Source organism: Limulus polyphemus, unplaced genomic scaffold, assembly GCF_000517525.1.
Source record: "Limulus polyphemus unplaced genomic scaffold, Limulus_polyphemus-2.1.2 Scaffold2347, whole genome shotgun sequence".
In the NCBI taxonomy this organism is placed as follows: domain Eukaryota; kingdom Metazoa; phylum Arthropoda; class Merostomata; order Xiphosura; family Limulidae; genus Limulus; species Limulus polyphemus.
The window spans coordinates 155672-175170 of record NW_013667957.1 but is presented as its reverse complement, the minus strand read 5'-3'; the positions used below and the strand labels follow the sequence as shown (position 1 = coordinate 175170).

At 30.7% G+C, this 19499-nt stretch overlaps 1 protein-coding gene and 1 pseudogene across 1 annotated transcript in view; both read left to right on the top strand.

Annotated features, from left to right (window-relative positions):
- LOC106466698 (mitochondrial dicarboxylate carrier-like) overlaps positions 1-10454 on the top strand; it is a 22649-nt gene extending 12195 nt beyond the window's left edge. The window contains exons 5-9 of the mRNA XM_022394770.1: positions 2258-2372; positions 2915-3007; positions 3910-3990; positions 5466-5522; positions 7075-10454. Of these exons, the coding sequence (XP_022250478.1) occupies positions 2258-2372; positions 2915-3007; positions 3910-3990; positions 5466-5522; positions 7075-7182 (454 nt within the window). The 3' untranslated portion in view covers positions 7183-10454. The remainder of the gene's footprint in view (positions 1-2257; positions 2373-2914; positions 3008-3909; positions 3991-5465; positions 5523-7074) is intronic.
- A 5971-nt stretch (positions 10455-16425) lies between these two features.
- The window catches only part of LOC106466696, a 111347-nt pseudogene continuing 108273 nt past the window's right edge, over positions 16426-19499 (top strand).

The window sequence follows — 19499 nt, the reverse complement described above, 5'->3', positions numbered from 1 at the left end:
AACAAGAAAATACCGTAAATAAAAAAAAACGGTCTACTGTTATTTACTTTGGTTCAAAACCTGCAAAATCTTCATTGCTTTCACTATAATATATTTTTTTATTATTTAGGTAGCATTATAAATAGTTATGTTTTTAAAAGAAAAAAAAACTACTATTGTTATAAATAACATATTCAATTGAACTAAACTATGCATGCCTATTTAAATATATTTACATATGGCTTGTATATATCGTATACAAAAATTGTATGTTGTTATCTCATACCATTATTTTTGAAATAAATCGTTTTTGGATATATTTATCAGGTCAGTAATTATATAAGAACTTAAATACAACCACAAACAAGGCATCACACATTTTCCGTAAAGCATTTCCATAAATTTCAACATTTTTGGGGTAAAAAAGTGTGTCTTATACACCGAAAAATACGGTAATAAATTTTTGATTGAACTTTTCCCATGCGAATGATGAACTAATTGCCCTAAAATATTATTTTATGTAAATTTACAACACAATGAAGCCTTGTTTTATAATTATTAAAATATGCATTAGATTAATGGACTATTGAGAAGTCATGAACTCTCATGAATAAATAAAAAGCTTTTTTATATACAAGTGAAAGTAAAGTTTAGAAAACCTTTAGAATGTGTTGAGAAGATTCATATCTTAAGGGTTACAATTATGTTTCAGGAACTCTATTGGTCTATTACAGTAGTTTTAAAAGTAGTAATATTCTATTATATCCAAAAAACTAAAATCTTGCCACTGCATATAATAAAGTTAATTATGTCTACATTATTTTATTGTCTTATAGTTTGTATTTGCACTTAATCTTTCAGAAAATCTACCATGTTAATTAAAATCCCCCCACCCCCATTTAACTGAATTTGCATGGGATTTGATCCATTAAATTGAGCCTGTATTGGAGAGGGAATGTTAACTATAATTCCAAATTTACTACGTGTATCTAAATGAAATATGGCAAGCTTTTAATAAAATGTAAAAAGTCTGTTTTACGCAATAAATCAATGTGTTCCAAAAGTATTTGTACTCAAGATGTGTCTGAATTGATGACATCAGTCTGACAGGTTGGACTGCAAGATGATGTTCATGTGATCAACAAAAATACTTCTGTCCATCATACAGTTTACATATTGTAATTACGTAACCTCTATAATCTCCAAAACATACAGTTTTTCAGTATCCCTGTACACTGTATCTGGTATTTACCCTTCTCTACTATAATCTCCAAAACATACAGTTTTTCAGTATCCCTGTACACTGTATCTGATATTTACCCTTCTCTACTATAATCTCCAAAACATACAGTTTTTCAGTATCCCTGTACACTGTATCTGGTATTTACCCTTCTCTACTATAATCTCCAAAACATACAGTTTTTCAGTATCCCTGTACACTGTATCTGGTATTTACCCTTCTCTACTATAATCTTCAAAACATACAGTTTTTCAGTATCCCTGTACACTGTATCTGGTATTTACCCTTCTCTACCACAAGTTGTTGCTAAATCAGCAATGTAAGAGTAAAATGGATGGATGATAACTTTGACCTAAAATACTATCTTGAATGGCACTTTAGAAGGTTGTGGCATGCTCACTGTGCATGTGGGGTTAACCAAAATGGCTAAACAGTTCAGTGTTGGGTTTAAGCCATTTTAATTTGTATATGATCTTGTTTAGTAACTGGTTAAGAGTGGCCTAGTGGTTAGTTTACCAGACTTTGGGTTTGATGATCCATGGTTTACATTCTGTTGCTACAAAAAATGGCAATCTCCATATTGGGGCCATAGATGTATTATGATACTGATGGATTAATCCTGCTATTAAATTAGGCAAGAGTTGGCTGTTGACTAGTTAGTTGCATTTCCTTTAGCTCGTCGGTACATAGTTGTACAGATAGACCTTTTGTAGCATTGTACAAATATTTGAAACAAACCAACTAATTTAATGTGAAAACTACTTTAATAATCACAAGTACATCCCAAAATCATTGTCTTTTTTTTTTTAACTGAACAGTTTTTTTTTTTACTTTTCAAGTAAATTAACAATAGTTATATATCTTTATGCGTGTATGTATTAAAAATACAGCTTGATTATAATGTAATTTTTTAATTTCCAACATGGTGAAAATATACAGTTCCTCACTAGTAACGCTTTTATATCATGTTTATCTTAAAGTCATATTGTGATATAAGTATATATTTTGTTTCTTATTTCTTGTGACTTGTTGCTTTAGTTATAAGCATGCTGTTGATGGTTTGTGGAGAGTATACAAAACTGAAGGAATTAATCGACTCTTTTCTGGGGCTTCCACAGCTACTTGCAGGGCTGCCCTAATGACTGTTGGTCAGGTTAGTGGTGTTGACTGTAGTGTCACAAAAGTTAATTTTTTAGATCCACGCTCTAGAAAGTCTTATAAAAGTCACATATTACTGTTGAATGTAGGAGTATGGCATAAGGATTGAAAAATTATCTAAAGATTATACAAAGAAACATTGGAATATATATGTATATAAGATTTAATAAAATTAATTTTGATAAAAGGTTATTAGCAAAGTTCATCTTAAGAATATTTCAAAATGTTTCTAAGGTAGCTAGCAAATATTCTTATAACTGTGTTGTGTCTGTTGTATTAAAAGATTAGTTCATACTTCAGTCTATTTTGGCTTAGTTATATCTCTAGCCTTAATCCTATAGTATATTATTGAAATGATGAGAAAACATGACTTTAAACAGTTTTTAAATTTTGGTTCAAAAGTTTTCAACATTGTTGAATTCACTTTTTCTCTGTTGCTTTCGGTTTGAGAGCCTATGTTTTGAGTTTAAATATGGTGTTTGACATAATTAAGTAGCAAAGTTTAAGTATTAGCTAATGATTTTTTTTTTTATTCAGCTTTCCATGTATGATCAGATCAAGCAAACACTTTTACAAACAAACTACTTTGTGGATAATTTAGTCACCCATTTCACTTCAAGCTTAATGGCAGTAAGTACCATTCTTTCCTGTAATCTTGTTTATTTCTTTTTTATGTGGCTCAGTTTTGATTTTCTATATTCTGTTACCATGTCTGTTGTTCAGTGTTAATTGTTTTTTAAACTTTGACAACCAGATCTGATTATCTCTATTTTTTTATCAGATCTGAATTGTTCTTTTAAATTCAGACAACCAATTTTGATTTTCACTATTCTGTTACCATATCTGTTGTTCAGTGTTAGCTATTTTTAAATTCAGACAACCAATTTTGATTTTTACTATTCTGTTACCATATCTATTGTTCAGTGTTAGTTATTTTTAAATTCTGACAACCAGTTTTGATTTTCACTATTCTGTTACCGTATCTGTTGTTCAGTGTTAGCTATTTTTAAATGCTGACAATCAGTTTTGATTTTCACTATTCTGTTACAGTATCTGTTGTTCAGTGTTAGTTATTTTTAAATTCTGACAACCAGTTTTGATTTTCACTATTCTGTTACCATATATGTTGTTCAGTGTTAGCTATTTTTAAATTCTGACAACCAGTTTTGATTTTCACTATTCTGTTACCATATCTATTGTTCAGTGTTAGTTATTTTTAAATTCTGACAACCAGTTTTGATTTTCACTATTCTGTTACCATATCTGTTGTTCAGTGTTAGCTATATTTTAAATTATGCACTCTGGTTTTCAGTTTGAATTGTCTTTATTCTGTTATATTTCTGTTGTTTAGTGTTAATTATTTCCTTAATTCTAACAACCAGTCTGATTTCCTGTTAACCAGTGTGTATCATTCTTTTTTGTATATTGGTTATTAGCTGTACTAGCATTTACTATGATGTTACATTTTGTGTTGGAAACAAGAAGATAAATCTGTCATCAGGAATAACTTGCAAATAATTTCCTTTCTCCAGGGTGCTATTGCTACAACTATGACGCAACCTTTAGATGTTTTGAAAACTAGAACAATGAATGCAAAGCCAGGAGAATATAAAGTAAGTCTTGGAAGTTTGAGTTTGATTAGTCTAATTAGAAAACATTCCAATCTCTCATACTAGACAAAGTATGAGAAAAGAAATATAATATTTGAAACTTAAACATGCAAAAAAACATTAATATATAATCAAATTTATTGTTCATTGTGGTATTCTTGATCTACATACCAAAAAGATCAGTGATTATTGATGATAAAAAAATAATAATATTGCATAAAGTCACTTGTGACTGACTGATTCTCATTTAATTTTATTTGGTCATTAACCAACATGTTCACAGATACATAGAATAAGTTCAAATTAAACTTTCTTAATCAAACAGGCCCATAAGTGGATTCAGTGAACAGTCAGCAAATTCAATGTTTCCATGTCACGGAACACTGAAACTGAATCTTATAGTTGCAAAACATCAAAAAATAAACATTATGAGATCTTTTGTTTTACTCGGTGAAACATACCTGTCTGTATTATTTTTTTGTTTAGACCTGGCATGGCCAGGTGGTTAGGACACTGGACTTGCAATTTTCTGGTTCGAATCCCCATCCCACCAAACATGCTTTCCCTTTCAGCTGTGTGGGCATTATAATGTGACGGTCAATCCCACTATTCATTGGTAAAAGAATAGCCCAAGAGTTGGCGGTGGGTGGTGATGACTAGCTGCCTTCCCTCTAGTCATACACGGCTAAATTAGGGACGGATAGCGCAGATAGCCCTTGTGTAGCTTTGCACGAAATTCAAAACAAACAATTTTTTGTTTAGTGAATTAATAAGTAAGGCTAGTCTGTGGAACTTTATTCATCCAGTTTTCATTTGGCATGTGCTGATAATATTAGTCGATTGTCAAAATTCCCACACCTGTAAGGTAGTAACTTGCTCAAGTTTTTTTCTATTTGGAGTATTTACTATTTAGATATAATCAGTACAGATTTTTTTCAATGCATTTATAGACCACATATGTACATTTAGTTCCAGACATTTTCTTGATAATATAGAAAAAGTTTATTTTATTTGTTAGCATCTAGGTAATTTCATTCCTGAAAGAAGAATTCCTACAATGGAACAATTAAATCTGATTTTCAGCTAAGATTTTTACAATGACTGGCTTTTAGCAGACCTGTCTTGCACGTCTGTGGTTTATTTCACTCCCTAACAAGCATATGTTTTCAATAGTATGTTTTATTGCCATTTGTTTGTAGGATTAGAGATTAGTAAGCATGTGTAATGTAATGTTACTTGAGGTAAAACTTGAGCGACAGCATGGTCAGAATAAGACAAATCACGATCTTCAAAAGAAGTGTTTTTTATAATACTCCAAAGGTACAGTTTGAATATTGGTTTTTAAGGGTATTGAAGAGGTAAAAGGGTTTTTAAAACAAATGACACAAGTATCGTATGAGTTTTGTTTTAGTACATTCTTTTTGTTTTTGGCATGTGTTTCTTTTCCGACACATTTTTTGTTTTATTTTATCATGTAGAGCATTTTTCATCTTATAACGGTAACTGCCAAGCAAGGTCCTTTGGGCTTTTTTAAGGTGAGTAAAATTAGCATTTATATCTTGGAGGATTGTGATTACAAAAGTTTGTGTTTTATTATTGTTCAGAATAACCTCTTAATTTGTAACTGCCAAGCAAGGTCCTTTGGGCTTTTTTAAGGTGAGTAAAATTAGTATTTATATCTTGGAGGATTGTGATTACAAAAGTTTGTGTTTTATTATTGTTCAGAATAACCTCTTAATTTGTACGTGATGACTTTTAAAGGTATTTGATAAAAGAAGTCTTTTTTTTTTTTTTTTCTGTCATCATTTAATCTACATTTACACTGACATTTCTTACGTATCACTTAGATAAAGCATAATTTGAGATTTTGTTTTTAGATCCCACCTAAAACAACATCATTTCTAATAATACAGTTTTGTGTGTGTGTTTCTTGGAATATTTTGCTTTTTTTTTCACTATTTGTTAGAGGAGTTATTTAAAACAGTTCCCTCTGCCACCAGTTAAACTATATGAGTTTGTTTGGTAAATATAAGCTTTCTCTATAAAGTTATGCTCCTGACTCTATCAATTTTTACATCATGATTTTAAACCGTTTTTTTTTTTTTTTGTAGGTTATACTCCTGTATTTGAGATTGGGTGTGACAAACATGAACCTCTTTCTTTATCTTTCTTTTTCTTTTTAGAATTATGTTCCTAACCTTATCAGTTTATACCTGAAAAATATAAACCTCTCTTTTATAGTGATATGTTTCTGTTTTTCTCAACTTAGTTCTGGTAATTGTAAATTTGTTTTTTTTTTGTAGAGGATAATGTTTTCACTTGTGTCACTGGGTCTGATAAATGTAGGCTTCTTTTTTTTCATGTAGGGTCATGCTCTTACCTTTGCCATTTGGACAAGTAAATATAAACCTTTTTATATAATTGACACTTAAAACCATCAGCACTTGGTGAATCTCCATGATTAGAAAATTGAAGGAAAAAACAAAGACAATTGTACATTTTTACAAACACTTAATTTACTAACGACCATTGTTTTGCCAGCACATGATGATGCCTTTACTGGTAAAACCATGACCGTAAATAAATGAAATATTTGTGAAGATGTACAAGCATTTATGTTTTACCTCAATTGTATAAACCTTTTTTTTTCTCTAGGGTTGCATTCTGACTTTTATTACCTTGGGTCTGATAAATGTAAATCTCTTTCTTCCTGTAGAGATATGCTCTTAACCTTTGCTTCTTTGATCTAATGATTATAAGTTTTTTGTTACATTCTTACTTTTGTCATTTAGGTCTGATAAATATAAGCTACTTTCTTTTTGTAGGGTTATGTTTGTCATTTAGGTCTGATAAAAAATAAACTACTTTCTTCTTATTGGGTTATGTTTGTCATTTAGGTCTGATAAAAATAAACTACTTTTTTCTTATTGGGTTATGTTTGTCATTTAGGTCTGATAAAAAATAAACTACTTTCTTCTTATTGGGTTATGTTTGTCATTCAGGTCTGATAAATATCAATTACTTTCTTCTTATTGGGTTATGTTTGTCATTCAGGTCTGATAAATATAAATTATTTTCTTCTTGTAGGGTTATGTTCCTGCCTTTGTAAGGTTGGGTCCTCACACCATCCTCACCTTTGTGTTCTTTGAACAGTTACGACAAAGGTTTGGGTTCCTTCCTCCAAAGAAGGAATGAAGATTTAGCTTGAGCCAACATTACGGTTTTTCATAATGTTGTATTGGAAGACAATGTTCTTCCACAGCAGAGACTTTAAATCTTGTTTCTTATGCATTTATAATTTGAGTTATAATGAATGTTTTTTTTTTACAGAGAATGTTTTTTATGAATAGTTAAGATATTAAGATAGTGTTGAAATATTGTAGCATTTGTAATATCATTTAGATATTTTTACAAGTTATTTCTTAACATTTTGTTAATGAAACTGGGCTTCCGTCATTTGTAACTTCTTGATATAAAGAAAAGGTAAGATTTTGATACTTTTGCCTTTGCTAAACATTACATGTCACCTGTATTTGTGATGCAATGATTTGGTGAAGAGTCAAATGTATAAAACTAATAATTATTGTTACTTTACATAATGGCATCCAAAAATTATTTTAATTGGTTCTAACCTGGTGAAATATGGTGTGTTTTTGATTCTTCATTTTACTAATATCTTAATGAATTCATATTTTTATGAAATCATCGTCCAAGTATCAGATTTGTTGGTTATAATAAAAAAAAAACTCCATTTATTTAGATATATATGTATTTTATTCCAGTTTTGGGTGAGAGAAATGTAACCCAATTAAATCACTACTATATTCATAGCTAGTGTTTTTCACTGCATTCATCGAATCTTACATTTCATGAAAAACTACACACGTTAGAAAGAAGTAACAATGATTGTTTTCCTTTTTTTGTACAATTTTTGATTAGCTGTTTGGCGGGAACATAGACGTGTAAAAGTGTCTGCTTTAAAATTAAGAGATTTTTTATATTTTTTTTAATGTCAAACAATTTTTGAAAACAAATTATAAGGAACTTTTATGACATGAATTAAAGTTGTTAAATATGTACTCCAGAACAGGTAGCACAAGCGGTGAGTAGACCTTATTTTTATGTAGGTTTCAGAACTACCTCTGTGACATGTGGCCTTAACTTTTTTTAATAAATCTTAAACTATTTTCATGCTTTTGATTTTTATACAAATCGTACAGAGTTATAAGAGGTGATCGTAGTAGTAGTAGTTGTTTTCTAAGGTTTTATAAAAATTAAACATTGTAGCATGCATGCACACACGCTCGGGCGGATTGGGACACCGGGTAAAATCCCGGTGATGCCTGGGCCAGTGGGGGTGATAACCTGGTTATACTGTCTCAGTGCTAGACTAATATAATGTACATCTCTATTTCTATATATAAACATACATATATCATCCTGATTTTTTAGTATTTGCCCGAGCCGTTTTGGCTCTCAATCTGCCCCTGTACACACAAATTCGTATATATAAACACACACATACTCACATATATTATTACAGTTTTTACAACAGATTTGTTATTCTTTAGAATTTTATAATTACACACCTGGACATCCTCCTCTTCGTATTGTAACTCAGCCAATTTGTGTGTACAATTTTAAAATTTTATTTTAATGTTAAACAGTTTCATACTACAAATCCTAAGGATAATATGTTTAAGCCTAAGAAAAAAGTATTGAAAAAGAGTTCTACGAAATATATACAGCTTTATTAATTAATTGAATGTGAAAAATAAGTGGTACTTCTTCAGATTTTCTAAACAAAAACAATAATACATTTCAGTTATTTTACTGTACATTATGTTTACATACTGGTTCATCATGTTAAAATATGATAGTAGTGTGTGGAAGTATTGGGTAGCTAGGCATTTATTGATGTCGGGACTTCTAATAAGTTTGAAGGTAAAGATGGCTATACTTTTCTAACCAGTAAAATCAGAAATAACATGCAATAAAAAAACTCCAGCTAAATTTTTTGTAACCATCAAAATCAGAAACAACATGCAGTAAAAAACTCCAGCTACACTTTTTGTAACCAACAAAATCAGAGATAACATACAATAAAAAAAACTCCAGCTACACTTTTTGTAACCAACAAAATCAGAAATAACGTACAGTAAAAAAAAACCCCAGCTACACTTCTGTAACCAATAAAATCAGAAGCAACATGCTTGTTACTAGAAAACTCCAGCTACACTTCTGTAACCAATAAAATCAGAAGCAACATGCTTGTTACTAGAAAACTCCAGCTACACTTCTGTAACCAATAAAATCAGAAGCAACATGCTTGTTACTAGAAAACTCCAGCTACACTTCTGTAATCAGTAAAATCAGAAAACAACATGTATTATTAGAAAAATCTAGCTACATTTCTGTAAGTAGTAAAATAAGGAAATAACATGTTTGTGATTTGAGAAAGCCTTCTGCTGTGTTGTATTAAATCTTATGTTGTCAAGTCAACTCTCATATGCATAAAATTTCCTTTCTACAAGAGTGTCTTGTTAAAAGTAATTCATTATTAATGTACAACAGAGATGGTGTGGAAATTAATAATATGAAAAAATTGAAATGGTGTTGACAGCTGTCATTTAATGTTGAATTTTTGACCAAGTTTTGTTTTCTATAGAAATAACTGAATCACTGATAATTAGTTCTGTTGTTGAAATCTTAGGAAAGGCCTCATCGCCAAACAACTACTATAAACAAAACTTAGTGAGAGCTGCATTAAGCCTTGTGCTTTGCACTTTCCAAAGATTTTGTAAGGTTTTTTTTCATTATTTTATAGAGTTCTTTTTGCAAAGTCAGACTTTTAGGTGATATAAATCATATATTTACAGAAAGAAATTCCATTAAACAATTTTTATCATTGTAGTTTGGTAAACTTGCAGCATTTTAATATTAAGTTATAACTGTTTGTAATTAGGATAATACTTGTGAGCCAAAGTAATTAATCTTCATATAAATATATAAGCAAAGTAATATTTTATATTGGGGTTAATTTGGTTAAAGACAGTATACTGTCTAAACTTTAGTTTAATAATAAAGAAACTTCAAATTCTTTAATGAATACTATACTTTTTCTATTTTACAGGACAAGTATCTTAGTCTGATAAAATGTTTAAATAAATTTTGTTGTCTTTGACAGAAAAGATGTTAAACCATTGCTATAATGGAACAAATAGTAGTTAATACCTGAGAAAATACTACTGTGCTTAGAAACTAGTAGAAAGCACTGCTTGACAAGATGACGCAACACTATGTTTGACACATGCGCAAGTAGTATCATGCCTATGTAATATTGTGAGATAAACCAATGAAGAAAGTGATATCTAATTACCCAGTTCCTTATAAAATTTAATATCTTATCGGATATTTGTCCAGTCTCTAATAAATGTTTTTTTCTTTTAATATAGAAATTATTTAAAAATGTATGGCAGAGAAGGTTAGTCCCAGTGGAAGGTCATGGTAGAATTTAAGAAGATTGGCAGTGTGGATGACATGAATATGCTTCGCAGTGTTCAAAGAGAATGGAAATACTGTCTCCAAGAACAGCATATGGAACACATTCTGTAAAATTCACTGAAGTGCCTATGGTTCGAGGCTTTTTGGACACTGTACACAAGGCTGTCCACGAGATGGTATTGAAATGCATATTAATTTAAGTAGACAAAAACAAAGAAAAATATCATACATATTTCTTATATTAGTAACTATTTTCCAACCTATATGTTCAAGGTCACTGTATTTTTAAATACCTAATCTCATATACAGGGTGTCCAAAAAGTCTGAAACCATAAGTGATTTGTAGCTTTTCTTAATTTCAGATATGTATAAATGTTTTGTTCAGTTTTTCCTTTATTGCCACTGAAGTTTAATTTTCCAGGAAAACTGTATTTCTTGAAAACCAGCATTTCTTAAGTGATGGAAATTGTATTATCTGTGGAACAGTAAAGAATTTTCACTTGTGTATAACTATGCTGATTATTGTTGCATGTCTTATCTTCAAACTGATACAAAATAAATCTTGTTGAATGGTTCTTATGCAAATTAATTTTGACTCTTTTAAAAATTATAGAACAGTTTTATAAGCACAATAAAATGATTTATTAAAAGGTATAAAATGTTCAGTCTACATGTTTCTGTGGAATTGTGTTCTCACCATCATCAAGATTTGACCAAATGATGATAATGAGAATATACTTTCATCAAAGGCCCAGCATGGCCAGGTGGCTAGGGCGCTCGACTCGCAATTTGAGGGTTGCGGGTTTGAATCTCTGTCACACCAAACATGCTCGCCCTTTCAGCAGTGGGGGCATTATAATGTGTCGATCAATCCCACTATTCATTAGTAAAAGAGTAGCCCAAGAGTTGACAGTGGGTGGTGATGACTAGCTGCCTTTTCTCTAGTATTACACTGCTAAATTAGAAACGGCTAGCGCAGATATCCACGTGTAGCTTTGCGCCAAATTCAAAAACAAACTTTCATCAAAAAAAATCTAGATTGAACAGTTTATTCCTTCTAATAACTCATTTTTTAAAGTTGAAAAGAGTACAAAACAGTTTGCTGTATTGACATCTAGATAGTAGTTAGAAATTTATTAAATTATGTGGGAAGTAAAGAGTATTTTTAGTTTATTAAGGTAAAATTTGTCTTATTTAGTCAGTTTGTGACATAATACTATATGAAACCTTTTATTTTTAGTTGTATTTGTTGTGAAGTAAATGGTTTATACTGCATTTAAAGAAATAATTTTGCTTTATATTAGATATTGTATAAAGTATATGTTGAGTATTTTTATCTCAGTTATAGAATACCATTAACTTTATTATTCTTTCCAAAAACAAACTGAATTAGGGTTTAATGCTTTCTATTACCATTTTCTTTCCAAACTGACTTGATGGAAGTTCCTCTTTTAGTATTTCCTTTATTTCTGACAGCTAAAAATGTTTGCTGCAGCTCTGTTCTTCAATGTGTTTACTTCTTGCACAACAGATTTTACAAGATAGGCTGGAATACACAACAACTGCATTAAGAAGAAAAACTATTATGAAAACCTTAAGCATTCAGCAAGGAACAAACGTATCTTTTACAGTAAAACAAATACAGCCAATTAATTCAACTACTTTCAAAAATTAGAATAAAGTGTGAGCACCATTTAATGACTTTCTTATCTACCAAACAAGACCAGAGGATTTAATTATACATTTAACTTACCAATATCAACTATTCGTATCCTATAAACTATTGTGCTTTATAATTACACTCATAATTTCACAATGAAAAAATGACAGCTTTTGTCTTGACACATCTGCTGGTGAAACTAAATGTGTGAAGTGTTGTGAATGTATATTTTGAAATGGAGGATTTTATTTTATACGTCTTCCTAGGAATTTTGTAATTCTTTGCTTGTACTAAATTTACTGTGTGTCAATCACCATTAATTCAAATGGGTTACAAACACAGAATTAATATTATTAAATAAGTGATGACTTGGGTTGAATTTTAAATTTAAAATAACTACTTTTATTTAAAACTGAAATAATTTAAATTTTAGTTCACCATCAGTGATATTCACATTTAGGTTTAAGTTGAGCAAGAAGATGCAAGTTTGGTAAACATACAAGATTTATCCCCGAGAGCTACTGTGTGCTATTAGAAACGGTTGAATATCTTTTAAAGTCAAATTACATTGCTTGTAAATATTTCTGGATTAGAAATTTGAATTGTAATATACAGGAAATAATTTCAAAGTATTTCATGTTAATTTCAGTTGAATTATTAAGATCACTTCTGTGCAGCAGCATGTGGAGAACTAGGTAAATGTACAGACAAGTTTACTAACCTTAAATCATTTGTTATATTATACACTGTTTTATTGTTAAATATTTTGCTCAATATTTTTTTATTGTAAAGTTAACTTCCAATTATAACACTACCAGTAAAATCATTTTTTGTTTCTATTGGGTATTGTATCAGGTTCTTGAAAACATCTTAATTTTAAATTTTTGGGAAAATGTCATATAAAAAAGGGTGTGTGTTGTTTATTAAGTGTTAATTTAGCATGGAGCTGCTAAAATTGTAGACTCTGTTCCTACCTAAGCCTCCAGAATATTATCAAACTGATATTCTTAAAAGAAAAATTGAATTATTTTGTGTGCGACGATTAATTTCAATTTTTTTTTGGAACAATTTCTCATGTATTCATTTGATTAAGTTTCTTATACTACTATAGAAATTAATTATTATTATTTTCAAATTTTAATAACTGTAACTATAAGGCATGTTAAGAAAAGATAGAACTAGTCAAACTGTTAACTCCAAAATGTTATTTTTATATAGAAAGTTTGTACTGAAATAGCTTGCATTTTTAGCTTTGAAACATTGAATATTATTCTTTAAAACATTTCATTTTTGTATATCCTCATTAAAAATAATAATTTTTTAGATAAGTATCTTTAAAAAAAAAAGAGTTTTTTTGCTATTTAACTGATATATTTTCTATCCATTTTATAATCATTTACCAAAATTATAAAGAAAAATCTGTTGTTAAACTTTAGGGTTCACTATAGCCCTAAAATATTTTTTTGTTCTGTACATTTTCCGTGTTTTAACTGAAAGATATGATTCAGTGAATGGTTTTAACTGTATAATCCAGTTTTTAACTGTATAATGCTTATCAAAGTAGAAAAAAGAAGGAAATTGGAGTAATAATCAGATAACATTAAACTACAAATTATTGGAAACAATAAAGTATTTGTACTATTCATAAGACTGTTGTGTGTTGAACTTATTTAGAAGTTTATTATTTTAAAACAGTTAAACATTTAGATCAAGATACATTTTTACTTTTGTCTTATTTTTCTCAGATGTTTTTTTGTAATAGAACACTGAAAAACTGAGATTAAGCTGAATTACTCAGCTAGTTTTTCTTTTAATCAGTTAAGATTCAGTAGTTATGTTTTGAAATACAATGAACAGTACCTAAACTGTCAACGCTTTAATTTCTTATGTACCCTTGAAAAGTAGGAAATATGTTTATTAGAAAAAAGAAAGTTAATATTTTTAATCTATTTAATTTAACTGAATATTGTAAATTTCTAGAAACGTTCTTGTTCTACTTTAACATACAAATATTGTATAAGTTTGGTGCATTTCATATTCACTCTTAACAGCACTTGCAAATTTTCATTACATTATTATCTACATTTATCATAATATGAATGTGATGGATGCTCATTCTTAATGGTGGTCTAGCTTATAAAGCTAGGAATCGGAGTTTATTACCCACGGTGGACACAGCGGAGATAGCCTAGTGTGTAGCTTTGTTCTTAAACATAAACTTTATGGTGTGAAATGGTTGTTATAGATGACTGATTTTATCATACTAACTTTGGTTCACAGATGGCAGTAACTGATAGCACTGAAACTTTAAATAGGCGATTTATTGTATTTAAAATATATTTAATTATACCACCAGGTTATGAGTATTGTAACTTCGTAGGCAGTTTATGCACAAGAAAAGATTAATATCTCTAACTCAGTCTAAGCAAGGAATAAGAAACATGAAAGTATTATTTGTCTTACTAACAATCGCTACCTGAGCGTAATGACTGAACTATAAATTCTAGGGTTAATGATTCGCATCCTGTTGCTGTAAAATTACGCCCCACATTTTGGAGCCAGTTGTCTTATAAGAATGGCAGTCAAATCCCACTACTCCATTAGACTTGGATGCCTCTAGCTGTCGTCCCTTTATAAATTAAAAAGATATGGACGGTTAATGCTGTTCACTAGCTGTTTTTCCTTTATCAGTTAAAAGAGAATAGAGGTGCTTAATGCTGTTGACTAGCTGTCTTCCCTTTATCAGTTAAAAATATAGGGACGGTTAGTGCAGATAGTCTTTCATAAACCTTTATATGTATGCTTAGCAAACAGTATATTATAATATATAATTAATAACAATTCAAATAATAATTGTACTATATTAAATTTAGTAGTATTTAGAATCTAGGACGCCAAACATGTGACATAAAAACTATCTTGTCAGATGATGAGCTACTACCACCACAGAACAAGGCGTAGAACTATGGTTTTTAAGACGAATGTGTTATGTTTAAATTACTGCTGATAACGGCTTTTAATTTAATAAATGTACGTTTTGTGTCATTGACGCTCGAACATTTTTTGAGAATGGGTAGTGAAAACCATTGAACAAAATCGAAACCCCTGGATATGATGGGAACCACGCATGCGCTCCCCCCAGACGTCAAGCTAGGGGAGTACTACCGCAACCATAGTTCTACGCTCCCCCCAGACGTCAAGCTAGGGGGGGGGGTACTACCGCAACCATAGTTCTACGCTCCCCCCAGACGTCAAGCTAGGGTTGGGTACTACCGCAACTCAACAACTTCGTGCAAGCAACAGATTCATTCGACATTCATCAGAGTTTAATGGTGAACAACAAAATGACGGCAGCAACAACGAACATTTGACACGTGTGTGCAGTAATAAACATTTAATTCTTGAACGTTTCACAATATACATATCCCATCGTCAACAAGCTATATTGAGAAGGGTAGATTATTATGTATAAATATATATGAAGTTTAAAAATGTTATTAAAAGTACTTAAAATACAGAATAAATGGATGAAATTAATTAAAAGACAACCAAATAAACAAAGGATGGGATGATTATAACAATATTCTACAAGTATTCAGAACAGGCTTAATTGTAGTGAAATTGTGTTATTATTTAAAGTTGGGAGTTTGTTTATAATAGATAAACTTTATTTAATTAAAAGTTCAATATTGGATGATCCAGATGAGATGACTTTGAAATTCGTAATCAAGTCTGAGTGGTTAGTGTTTTCACTATGTGTGCGAATTGTGGAGTCTGGAGGATTTGATAATTTTTTTTTAACAGTTCTGTTTGATACTCCCATATGTTCGCAAGCTCACAGGTGTAATTGGCGTACAGTTTTGCCAATGTAAGCGGCATTACAGCTACGACATGTGTACAGTAGATATATATATCCTATTATAAGATTGAAACTTAACTTGCAGTTTGCAATATCTTTCAAATCAATCCCGAATTTCAAGTATGAAAGTACAGACATAACCAATTCCTGATTCGAATTCCAAGAACTTCGGTCATAGTGTGCCGAACAACGAATTTTTGTTGTTTTTGTTTCGCATATTACCTAACCATATAGCAAAAAGAGCTTTTATGTGGTGTATAGCCATTTTTTTAATTATCTTGTTTTTTATTAACTATATATATATATAAATTTAATGATAGGAATGCGATTGTTGTGCGATATGCTGAAGAACCCGTAAGTACTGAGTATGACGTCACATCCACGTGACAATTCATATTAACGGCAGAGTTTTGAAACTCGTGAACGGAACACATGTTGCATTTTGGATACAGTTTGATTTGTAATATTTTAATGACTGACATTTATATATTGTAAGTCGGAGGAGTTTATTGTGACGTTGCTTAGCTGTTATTATGTAAAGAAGCTATTATGAGAACTGTGTTTGTTTACGACGTGGGAAGAACTCGAAAGCGAGGCGTTAGTATTTGAATCACAAGGGTACTGTAAACACAGTGTAAAGAAGAGACTAGCTGCTGGCGTGGGTTCACCGGGAGTCAACCAGTCAGCTCATTCAAAACAGGTCTAAGGTTTCTAACGAAGCTTCTACGTCACGTTTTTATATACTATAGACTGGCAGCTTTTGTTTTCGTTTTCTGTTAAAAACGTACGTTGTGATGCCCATAGAGCCATCAGAAACTTTGGAGATGGAGGTAATAAACAAGCGGTTAACGAAGAAAAAGTGGGTGTACTCGTTATATAACTTGTAAGCTTGAGTTTAGAATTCACCTTAAATTTCAAATTTAACTAAGTTGCCTACTTAACTATGAGTATGAGACTAAAATCGTTATTTGTGATTCGTCCACGTGCATTCATGACAAAAAGACAAAGTCTGGGATAATTATTTTGTGTATATGTGTGCTGTCGGACGTTAAATATGTTAAACTACAAGAATCGAACCGAGAGAGTCTAAAAATTGGGTCTGTGATATTCTTCAAAATCCATTCTGATACCATGAATAGGCTTACACTATACATTTTTTCGGTTTTATGGACAACTACCCACAAATTCATCTGCTTAGTGTTGGATTTCTGTTTTTATGTGGCATCTAAGGCTAGAAAACTGTGGACAAAAATACATACTGGTATTATTGTATCTGTCTTCAATATATTTAGTAGTAAAGAAGACGGACAAAACTTGACGTCCCCAGTAATTAATACGCCAAATAAACAAACAAATTTTTCAATACGGCTATTAAGAGTTCTATTAATGTTTATAATTGTGATAGTTATCGTATGGCCTGCAGCAGCAGTAGTAACTCCATTATCAGGTAAGTAATATACAACTTATAAGCCAACTTAGACTAACCTATACTAAGCTACAAATTACAACGTAAATTAAAGATAGAACTGAACTACCTAAAGTGTGTGAGGAGAGTAACGTTCTATCGTGTCTCCAAATTTATATTTGGTGAGCAATTTTAACTAATAATACCAATACTAGTAATACTACTACTAGTAAAGTATCTTGATTAATGTTGTGTTAATAATTCTTATCTTATCCTAAAAATACAATTCGGACTAGTAAGTTGTAAATGACTTATATAATTTATGATGATTACAATTCATTTGCCTAATCTGGTCCACACCATTTTATTATAATAAAGCTTGCTATGGAAACATCCAAAACTTGGATTTCGGAAACTACCGCACCGATCATCACCAATCATAACTGGGTAATATTTTAATAGCTGAGCAATAATAAAAAAACATTCGGAATTTCCACAAAAATGATAGCTCATTTTAAAAATAAAATTTCAATAAAATCCATTTCTTCATTGATGGTGAACATTATTGAATGTCATGTATGAGTACATTGTTGTAAAACTGTCAGGCAATTCCAGAAAAGGCCGCAAGCCCAACAGCCTTCCGCAGGAACTCGTAGTTATCTGCTAGTAACTTTAACATTTCTTGCTCGTAAAAATTGATGATACATATAGCGCCAAGACCACTACTATGTCTGTCGTATCCTGGCCTGATGAGTCCTGGTGTTTGGCGAAAGGCCTCGTTGGCACTGGATATTGTAGATGTAGTGCGGTTAACGTGCTCGTTCCGTCATGGGTTTTAAGAATTACTAATGTAATTTTCCCACGTTGAAGCTGTGGTTATTTGACTCGCACCAGAAACAGAAAGACTATCTTACTGGTTCGCTAGTTGTTGTTGTTTGTTTTTTTTCATGATAGAAAAGTTAATTCAAATAGAATAATAAATAATGTTATGTTATTAATGCTTACTTCGAAAATCTGATATGTAAATAACTTGTATAAAAATTTATAATATATACATAGCGCCTAGACCACCATTACGTCTGTTGTAGCCCATTCTCAGTTGGCCTGATGACCCGTGGTATTGGGCGAAAGGCTTCGTTGGCACTGGATGTAGCAAATATAGTGTGGTTGACATAACGCTTTCTTTCTTTCACCAAAGGTCCTTAGAATTGATATATACCATATTCCGAAATATTTAGTTTTGTTTTAGGCTTAGTATACGTAACTGTTTCCAGCATTTGGTCTACCTTAGCGCAAAATATTAATAATCGACCTGATCTTAATTATTTTTTCACCGAAGGGAGGGGGCCTAAATATTTGTATTATTGTTAATTGCTATTTTTATGAAATTTCCAACTGTTACTAAACTATGATAAATTATGAATATTTAAATAAATTCAAAATTTAATGATTTTTTAATCTATATTTTACTTATGGTTATGCTTTATATTAATTATAAATACACGATAACTTATTCGTCTATTTGTGCAACATATTAACTCAAGCCTGCTTAGTCTTTTTATAGAAAAATACTTAGTGTATAATTAGATTATAAGCCTTTCAAAATAATTGTTTGGTGTTAATAGAATAATAATTAAGAGAGAAAGGCTATAAGTAAATATCTATAGACGCACATACACACAAAACAAACCTTGTCTTTTAAGAAATTGTTATATTCATTTATCAATTTGATAAAACTTTGGCAATTACTGCATTAGAGCATCTGAAAATTGTGGGGGAGAGAGACGTCTGACACATTTATTTGAGCACGCCTGATAAAATTTATTCAATCAACAAGCTTTCAATCACTTTTACATCTTTAAGATGAATTTGAAACAGGTTGGGTCACATAAACTGTTTATTAAATGTTATGTTTTTTTGTAGTATAGTTATACTGAATCCAAGAAAAAGTAGGACCAGTTACAAGGGGGGCCGTTTATATAGGCATAAGGCTCATTAGTTCTGAAACAACTAGTTTCATGTTTAAAATCATAAATAATATTCAACGTTAAACTGGTACACAATTAAAAACATGTTATTTAGGC